A 10,110-nucleotide genomic window follows, 5' to 3' on the forward strand; every position below is an offset into this window, starting at 1 on the left:
CGCCAACATCTTCTGCACCGAGCGGTACCTGAAGGTGGGCGGCGGGGCCGCGGCGCAGCGTCGCTCTCCGTTAAAAAGCGCGCGCTCAGCGCACCGTGGCAGCACTGCCGATTTCGCAGCCTTTACAAACGTTAGGCTCTCTGTCCTGCGTGCAGCAGGCTGTTTGTGCCTATCCCCCTCGGCTGCCCTGTTCCTACTAATGATGCCAGCACCTATCCAGCTCGATGGGTGCTGGCTGCAATTTTCTTAAGCTTCTGCTTGTACCGTGACTTATGATAAACTCGAGGCCCGCTGTTTCTAGCTGGGAGCAGGAGAACACACGATTTGGGTCTCTCATCTGGTCCAGTGGTTGTAAAAACTGTACGGTGTGCTGAGCGATCAGCGTGCTGGGCAGCGCTTGTTGCCTGAGGTGTGCTGTGTGCTTGTGTTGTTTGGAACACCTGAGAATGAAATAAGAATTCAGTTATTAGTACGTGTTTGTTAATTGTATTTTTATAGGTAAGCGTCCCTCCCTTTTTATTTGAAGCTGTTTTATATGCTCCTATTGATGAGACAAACAGCACAGCAAAGATCGGCAATGGAATCGTTTTCTTCACTTTGTATAAAAAAGAAGTGGCCATGTGGGAGTCCCTGACTGTAGCAAATGGTAAGTTCTCTGTAGGGAAGAACAGATTGCATGTAAACAACCCAAGCTGTGTGAAAACTCTTTTCAATGGCTTTGCTGCTTTTCTAGTTGTATTATTTGATATAGATAAATACTACCTTTACTTTCATGGCTTCAGAAAGTGCAAGAATTCTCATCTGCCACTGATGAGAATTGTTGCATCCACATCCACATTGTTGGATGTCAGCTGGGGACATTATATCTCCTTATTTCTGAGTCACCTTCCACTCATTCACAGGAAATTGTAGGTGATATTTGTGGTGTTGCCGGTTCCACATTGACCAACTGCTGGGGTTGAAATGCTGGTTCTGAAAAGAGAGAGAAATTACTAGAAAAGCCAGTTTGGGGGGAGGAAATATTTCTCTGCTGTAACTTTACAAATCATAATTAAAAAAGTGTTACTTCTGCAGCTACACATTTCCTAAATTAAACCTTGTTTATTGTTAAAATAGAAAGTGCAGCAGAACAGACGAAGAATGTAGTGGTTCTGCTGAGCACAAAAACAGTGTTTCTTATGAAACTGTGTGAAACACTGTGTTTGTGAGTCTTAGATTTTCATGTTTAGAGATGGGCTTGAAAACTGCTTTGTGGAGCTGGAAACATTGCATTTTCTTAGATAAGGTGAAAAAGAGGAATCTTGTTTTTATGAAAGTGGTACATCACAGTAGAATTTCAGACCTAAATTAGTGAATAGTTTTTGTTTATTTAAGTTAACAAGGAGGAACTGCAACATCTAAGAGAGAATGCTGTTCTGAGAGCACACGAAAAGGCAAAAGAGGAGACAGAAGCAAAAAAAGTTACAAAACAGGAACACAAGAAGTATGCTTTGGAGGCTACAATGAAGGTAAATGTAGAAGGGACTCTACAAAACGTGGATGTAACCAATTGCCAACTAATCTGGGAGCTAGATGGTTGAATGTGTAAGAAGTACTCATTTTTATTACAGTGGTGGAGAATCTTGTATCTTAAAACATAGGTCTTACGAGTTATGAAATTGCTGTAAAAATACTTAGTTGTTGTTGTTTTTCATTGGTTATTCTGAAGAAAGTTTGTTTGTGTGTGTGTGTGAGTTCAGATTTTTGTCACTTAAAAGAAGACTATAATTATGGGGCAAAATGTTAATCTTTTGTGGCCTCTGCAAACAGTGCGAGTATTTGCTCATTTGTTGTAGACAAAAATATTGATATTTTTAAAATCTTATTCAGCAAGCTGTTGTCTTCCAGAAGCACTGGAAATTAGGGCCTCATCGGAAGGCACTTCCCTGCTCTCTAGCAATCATCATCATTACTGAATCAAAGGCAGGAAGAGCTTTAACATCAAGTATAATAAAGCAGTCTAAGTAGATTTAAAAAAAAAAAGTACTTTTTTCAGCATAAGGGTGATATGTGAACAGCATATGTTGTGTGTTGAACTGAAATGAACTTTGAAGACAAAAGGAAAGCCTATCAAAGATTTATTTGTGGAGTACCTTTTTCATTCTTTAATATGCAGGGAAAATTGGATCATGCCTTCATAGGGGTAGTAGAATAGTTAAAATATATGGCTTTAAAAAACTAATCATAGTTTGCTGCTCATCACAATTAGTCATTTTAAAGCATTTTTTATAACTTTGCCTGTGGGCTTCTGTTAATGATGATTATTTGCTTGGAATATGAAACTGGCAAAAACAATTATACATTTTACTCAATCATCTTATTATTGAACGTTATGTATCTCATAGTTTTATCATTCGCGCAGCTTGAAGAAGCAGAAAGAAGAAGAATTGAGGGTCTGAAAGAACAGGAGAGACAGAAAGTCACTAAGGAGTTGGAGCTATGGAGAAGTCAGCAAAACGATGTTGAGAAACAAAAGAGAGTGCAAAATGAAGGGGAATTACATGGAGAAGTAGAGCAACTGAAGGAGAAGAAAAGGGAAAAAATGAACAAAACCAGAATTCCTAGTCAAGAAATTTCCAAGACCAAACTCAAAGATACAAAAGGTTGTGTTATTGAGATATATTTTAACATTCTGCAGAATGTGGGTAAAACTTTATTCCTAGATGTTTCTGGTTCATTTTTTATCTTTGTCTCTACTGTACTGAACTCTTCTTTTTTTTAGTTTGCAGTTAATTTGTGTCTTTATTTTCTTGCAATTCATTGAACTAAAGTGCATGAGTTCTTAGCTCTCATTTAAGTCTTTGGAAACACAACCCAAGTTTTGTTGTAGGCTTTAGCAAAGTAGAACAGAAGATCTTTCTAACAGTGCAAAGCAAATTTTCTGAGGGTGGAGTTCATGTTACCCACTGAAGTGTCTAACTGCTATTTTTCATAGAGATAAGCAGTCTCTTTTCACTCTCCCATGCCTTGGCCCTGCAAGGAGCCAATAAGGAATTAGGCAAAGAAAAATTTGTTCCTTTTGGTTTTGTTTGTATTGTTCAGTAAGATTAGGTCTTACGCTTGCCCTGCTAGAAAGTCATGTAAGTGAAAGAGTGCTTTAAAAAGAACTCATTTCTGGCAGGTAGTGTAGTGTCAGTAATACATTGCATGCTTAGCAGCAAGAACAAATGCTGTTTGAAACTTTTCTTCAATTGAATAAGTCCCAACTTTCCTGAAGGTTTATTTTTAATAACCAGAATTTCTAGATTAGGTTTATTTTGGAATTTGGTAGAAAACAGAAAAATAATCCCTTTTCCTTCACTTTTCAATTCTAGTACTCTAATTCTTTTTGTAGGTCGTGGTTCCTATAGTATCTTTTCAGAGAATTTAAAAGAGGAGCAGTTACCAGCTCCTCGATCTGCTGGTACTATTAAAATCAACTTCACATCACGAGTTTTTCCTACAGCTCTACGAGAGTCTCGTGTAGCAGAAGAGGAAGAGGTAGGGATTGTTGTGTTTGTCTGGTGCTTCTCTTATCTTCCAGGATGGCAAACTATTTACTCTTTGTTCAGGAAGTTGGCAAAAATGTTACCTGTGGACTGTTCTTACCTTCCAAGGAATACAGTCTTATCTAAAGATTTAAATACTTTTCACCATGCATTGTGTAGATAAATAACTCTTTTTTTTTTTTTTTAAAAATTTGCAATACTGAATTCCATGAAGTACAAGGTTTGAAATTTCTTTGCTCTTACATTTAAGACTCATTAAGTTCTGTCTTAAAAAGGAACTCACAAAAGCTTACCACTCACAATATGGCTCTCTTGAGCTTTATTGAATAGGTATTAATAATGCAGTTACCTTACTTCTCACACAGCAATAAAATATTTGGGGAAAATAGGAAATTGTTCCTGTCTTGCATTATTAAATATTTATCTCTGCCCAAAATATGAGGCAAATAGAATTCTTTTGGTAGACTGAATGAGCAGTTAAGAACAATATTTAATTTTTCCTTCAGAAATAATACTTGCAAATTGTGTATTTAAAGTGGCTACAAAAACAGGCAGAAGCTCGAAGGATAATGAGTGCTGATTTGTCTGAGCTGGAAGATTTAAAAGAAGAGGAGAAAAATCCAGACTGGTTAAAGGACAAGGGAAAGTAAGTTAGATTCCATATGAAGATTTATTTAAAATGAAATATTAGTTAGATTGTGTTTGTCTTATTGTATAATTGTAATATTTTCTGTTTATTCTAAACACAGATGAGGAATGTCTACACAGTGAAGAGTTTATTGATAGCTTAAGGGATTTTAATCTCATAGAAAGTCATGAGATGAAATTGCTGAAGGAAATTCATCATTTAAAAATAAACAAAGTCATAAACAAATACAGCACATTTTCATACTGAGGACAATTCAAATAGTGAAATATTGTACCTAGGTGATTTTCTGTCAGTTGTACTTATTCAGATGTTAAATGCCTGTCTGAAGCAAGCATTAGGAATTTATAAAACTATTGGTGCATTTATGTAGCTGTGTTATACAGGTCATTTTGATTAGATAATCATAATCTGATGTAACTCTTTTAAAATTTGTCACGTGGCTGCATAGATGTGTCCACTTTTTACTGATCTGTACTGCTTTTAAGCGTAGGCATGTGACTTTGCAAAACATGGTCAATATGCCATGTTCTGTGCATTGTTTGACATTCTGAACATTAAGTTCTCAGAAGAGGTTATAAACGACCAATGAAATCTGCTAAATCCTTAATTTTTGCTTAATTCTTATCAATAAGTAGATATTTGTTTCATGATGCATTACCTTGTTGAAATCACGTTTCTCTTCTTGCTTTATACTTAGCAAAATGTTTGCAACAGGAAACTATCTTGCAGCTGTAAATGCATATAACCTTGCAGTCCGGCTAAACAATAAGCTTCCACTACTGTATTTGAATCGTGCTGCTTGCCATCTTAAGCTGAGAAATTTACACAAAGCCATTGAAGATTCCTCTAAGGTATAAACATATAGACTCAGACTATTGTCTTATACACAATTGTGATTTGTTATTGCAATACTTCTGTTTCAAGAAGATCTGTTAAAAAAAAAAAAAGTTATAGTGCAATTCACAATTTTTAAATTCAGAATTGATATAATGAAGCCAGTTGACTTGGTACATGCTTCTTTACTGGTAAAATATCATAGGAATATTTTCACTCAAGGGATTAAAACAAAACAAACTACCAGCTTGAAGCAGAAAAAGTACTGAATATGCACAAATACCTGTTGTGTTATACTGTAATGTTATTCATTTGGTGGGAAGAAAGAAGAGGTGGCAGTAGTAGTAAGGAAGACACCTTAAAAATAGCAGACCTTTTTCAGTAAGGGCTGCATCATCTCTATGCATTAACCATGGCAGTGATAATATATTTATCAAATGTGAGATGAGTGATAGAAATACTAGTGAGTTATGTAGGCTGTATAGTTACATTTCAATTATTTATTAAGTGAAAGGAATATGTGTAAATTAAACAAACAAAGCCCACCCCAAACAAATAAGCAAACAAAAAAATCAACAAAATTATGGAAAATCTAGTTCTAACTATTTCTGGCATTTTCATTTGTGAAGGCACTAGAATTGCTAACACCACCTGTTCCTGATAATGAGAATGCTCGAGTAAAAGCATATGTGAGACGTGGCACAGCCTTTTGTCAGCTGGAGCTGTATGCTGAAGGTAAGACCTTGATCTTTGTGAACACGTGCACATGGACCCATTCTGACAACTGAGTCATTAGTTTAGCTCAGTGAGACTGCTCACACCTGTATTTCTTTTTTCTTTTTTTTTTTTTCAGGAAGGACAATTTACTGGCTAATTGGAGTTCCACTTGATTTTTTTTAACTCTTTACTTAAGTTGTCAGAAAATTGATTATACTTCTAATTTAGGGGGTACACATTAGTTTCATTGAGGAAAAGGCTTTAGTGTGTTTATCATTCTCCCTTTAGTCCATTGGGTAGTCAGTCTTCCCGTACATTGTGGGCAACTCTTGACTGTAGCAAGCTGCTGGCCATGGAGGGTATTAGTGTGAAGTGAAATGAGAGGTCAGAGGTGAGATTTTCAAATTAGGAAGCATTCAAATGCGGGAGGCAAACTGATGTGAAACTAGGTTGCAGTAGTTCAGCTGTTCATGAGACAACATTATACTGATTTTGAGATTATAGCATTAGCAACTATAGAACACTTTTTAATTAAAATAACCTGAAATATTTCAAAATAACCTGAAATATTTCAAAATAACCTGAAATATTTCTAAAATACTTGTTTGTGACCTTTGTAGTAACGTCTTCGTAAACCTGTATGTGAAATCCATATTGACCAAAAACATGTTTATCAAGTATGTGTCATCTTTATACAGATATGAGTTATGTGTCCCTTGGCTTTGTAAGGCAAAGTTAAAAGGCAAAGATGATAATAGGAAGTGAAGAATGTTCAAAATGTATATGTAGAGCTTTTCCCAGCTGTTATCTTTTCTTATCGATGAATCCCTTTGTCACTTCCTTGCAATTTCACTTGTACAGGAAAACCGAATAAGGACTCCTTCCTTCCTTCTGTCTGTCCGTCCTTTTCTTATATCTTCAAGCTATCTTGTTCACAGCATGTGGGTTTTCTTGTTTTCATGTGCTTACATTCCATTAGTCAATTTTTCTATCTGCTGCAGAACACTCTTGAACACTCCCCTCATCTGTAATTCCTTTACCCAGTGTGCCTGTGTTATAATTTTGTCTGATGTAGAAACCATTTCATTGGGCTGTTGTGCTCATTTGTTTATTAACTGAATGACAAACTTAGAACAATTATAAGATAGTCTGCAGGTGGAAGCCCTACCCTGTGAAAAGTCTTTAGGCTGAAGAAAGCCCAAGTTAGGCCAAAGTTAGTTGACCTCTGTGTGTGGACAGGGACACATATATAGATAATGCAGTGGGTCTTTTGGTGTTTCAGGATCTGAAATGTTTGTATAGCAGTGATGTTTCCATTAAAATATTTTTAAAAATAATAGGAACAAGGTATACAGCAGTTAATCCTATTGTGTTCTGATCCACTTTGCTCAATAGCAAATTTCAAGAGCAATACTTTATGCAGTCAGCTAGGGAGCATTTATTTCCAGTTAGTTGCTAAAGAGGAAAATATATTTGCATTAATGATTGATGCTCTTATTAATGTATTGATGTTAGGTCTCCAGGATTACGAAGCAGCTCTCAAGATTGATCCTAAAAATAAAACCATAAAAAAAGATGCAGAGAAGATTCGACACACAATTCAAGGAACAGTGCAAAATTCTTAAAAATAAAAAAGGAGCTTTTTGTGAGGGGTGCCTTTTGAGGGCCTCAGAAGGAGCCTTAGTTCATATTCTCCTCAGTATGTTACTAACTAGATTTTGTTTGTTTCACTTGGAATACCTACGAATTTATAAAATATTGGATATGAATTGTTATTTTTTGGCAAGCATAGTTCTATAACAAATACAATTAGATATACTGCATATCATTTTGATACAAGGTTGTCAAGTTTTTCTTTCTGTGCCGTTTGTTGGGCTAAAGAATAAAACATACCTTTTGTACTTGATTTAAAGTTACCTACAACCAAATAAATTATTTGTCTGGAAGTATCTACTGAATCTAAACAGTCAGTTTTCAAACAGCTTCAGTAGTTCCCTATAGTCAGCACAGAACTTCTCTTCCTGTTCTTCACCAAAGACAAAACAGTTATTTGTGGTTGGGTACTAGTGAAAGTATCTGCTGTGAAGTCTATGTGAAATATAAGTTTAGTAATTTCGTACATTTTATATGGATTTGCAGTAGGAAATATTAATTTATTTTTAATAAATCTAACATGGATGGTGTAAAATTGAGTAGTCTGAATTTTTGTGCCTGTTCAGCATTCGCAATTCCTGTTGCAGTCTGAAGGCTCTTCTCTTTTTTATGTGCTTTCCTCTTTTCTTTGTGCTTGTAGAGTTTGGTATATCTGAAACTAAGACAGTGAATTCATACACTGTAATTCAGGCGCCCAGTTTTAGATAACCTCCACCTGAAATCATGAGGTAGATTTTACGAAGCGTAGAATATTCTTTTTTAGCAGCCATGTACAGTAAATATTTGAAGACTATTTTGTATAATTTGTTTGGGCTGACCAAACAAGGGAATTGAGAAAGAATGTACAAATATATATGTAGATGCGATATTCTGTGCGATTTTCATGCCGTTGAAACGAGGAGGGGGTGGCAGGTGCTGCTTCCAGATGTTTGACCTAGAGCCTTGGGAGTTGTGCTGAGCTGAGTCAGAAATGCTGGGAAGCTGCCGTCTTATCTGCAGATACCTACTGAATTGCAGGGCAGAGAGGTGTGAATGCTTCGTTTATGGCAGTTGAAAGGAGGGCAGTGCCTCAGTGAAGTGTAATACTACACTTGCCGAAATATGGTAGCTTTCTTTCATGTAAGTACTGAGGTGAAGCGAGGGTTAAGATAAGGAGTCGCTATTGAGAGGAGGAAAATGAAAGAAGCACGTTCTGGTTTTGAGTCTCTAATTCTCTGGTTTGGTTTTGGAGTCTGTTAGAATAACCTGTGTACGTCCATAAAAGCTCTTTGTATTGTAGCGATCTGCGATAGCTACTTAAGGCTATTTCTGATGTAGGCAGGCACCTTTTTCTACTGCTGTGAAATAGACCCAGTTCCCTTGCTAGAGCTTGCAGAATCAAACGTACTTGGTGGTACAGATAACGCCAGCCTGTCTCATTTGGCTGTAACGGGAGCAAATGGAGTAAAACTGATTTCAACACCTGAGCTTGTGGTGTGTATACCACATCAAAGTCAGGTTTGGTGGGCTGATACTTAGTGTCCTGGGATGTAGCAGTGCTGAGTTTTAAAATCAGAAAATATTGTAAACATAACCATTCCAGGAATCAGCTCCTGCACTTGACTCTTCCTACAGATTTGAGTTATATATATGATAGTTTTCAAAAGTTCTATTTTTGCAGTTTAGGTATGGCTCAGGGAAGCGCGTCAATAACGTGCTACATCTTTTTGGGTATGTTTTACTCATAACAGCAAAACAAAGCAACTGAAATATTGGCTGTTATTCCCAGAACAACTGAAACAACAAAGTCAGAGTTCTTAAAGCAAAGTGTCTGGTCTGTGAGAGAACAGACTCGTTTGTTACAAAGTATGCTGCAAGTTTGGGTAGTCATAAATCTACTTCTGTCAAAGGCAGTATTTAAATAACTATCTTGAGATGACCCATGAGTGAGTAAGTGTTCTGGAAATGTTTGCTCCAGGGGATGACACATATGGGGCAGCATCTGTGCAGTAGGTACCGTAGTGCTGTATTCATATGAGGCTGTTTTAAGCAGCAAAGCCTGAGGAATTGCCAAAGAACTGCTGGTCAGGAGCGTGCTGGGCTCCAGCATGCAGGAGAACATGGGATTCCAGGGTTTTGTGCAGGGAGGAGGATGAGGAGATGTGTTTTTTTTTCTTGGTGATTGGACTCTGAGGCACTTTTTCAGCAGAAGTCATCTTGCCCTGCTAAAGAAGCAGGTTTCCCTCAGCCTTTCACATACTGGGGCAGAACATCTCACATTTGTTCATGTTTGTGGTCAGAGTGTTGTGCAAGGCATGTAGTGAAATACCCGGGTGCAGCAGGGAGCTGCACACTGCTTGCTTCTGACCTTCTGTAGTCAGCTTTTGCAGGGAGAAATGAACTCGTGTTGAGATGTAGTAACAAAGCTTGACTTGGCATTAATTTCTGCATCAGCGATAAGCTTTTGAGCATTCGTGCCTTAACGTGTGACAGGAGCAGTAAGGGCGATAAGAAAATACTTGTAAGAATAAGATTATGTGGTTGTTACGTTTCGGTTTGGGCTCTTCCAATCTATCAGAGGCGTGCCCTTAGTAGGGCTCCCGTTCACCCCCTTTCTCAGTGCGAACGTTCCGTGCCCATAGCGCGGTGCAGTCGCCCGGAGCTCCGGGGATGAACCTCCGAAGGCTGGGCTGCTCCGCGGCCCTGCGCCGGGCTCGGCGATTCCGCTGCGGCCGCTGTGCGCGGCGCGGC

The 10,110-nt window shown here is 37.7% G+C and overlaps 2 protein-coding genes across 2 annotated transcripts in view; one reads left to right on the plus strand and one right to left on the minus strand.

Annotated features, from left to right (window-relative positions):
- Nucleotide 1: 1 nt before the first annotated feature.
- Nucleotides 2–7,890, plus strand: DNAAF4 (dynein axonemal assembly factor 4; the record flags this gene model as incomplete). Its single annotated transcript, XM_010717370.3, has 9 exons — nt 2–34; nt 499–646; nt 1,375–1,508; nt 2,402–2,642; nt 3,374–3,519; nt 4,064–4,173; nt 4,874–5,027; nt 5,640–5,745; nt 7,243–7,890. Coding segments are annotated over 9 exons (1,182 nt in total), but the record flags the coding sequence as incomplete, so codon positions are not given.
- Nucleotides 7,891–8,006: 116 nt separating this feature from the next.
- Nucleotides 8,007–10,110, minus strand: part of C12H15orf65 (chromosome 12 C15orf65 homolog) — an 8,244-nt gene continuing 6,140 nt past the window's right edge. The window contains 2 exon segments of the mRNA XM_019619268.2: nt 8,007–9,253; nt 9,256–9,571. Coding sequence (XP_019474813.2) covers nt 9,219–9,253; nt 9,256–9,571 — 351 coding nt within the window. The 3' untranslated portion in view covers nt 8,007–9,218.

The sequence above is a fragment of the Meleagris gallopavo genome, chromosome 12 (genome assembly GCF_000146605.3).
Source record: "Meleagris gallopavo isolate NT-WF06-2002-E0010 breed Aviagen turkey brand Nicholas breeding stock chromosome 12, Turkey_5.1, whole genome shotgun sequence".
NCBI classification, from domain to species: Eukaryota; Metazoa; Chordata; class Aves; order Galliformes; family Phasianidae; genus Meleagris; species Meleagris gallopavo.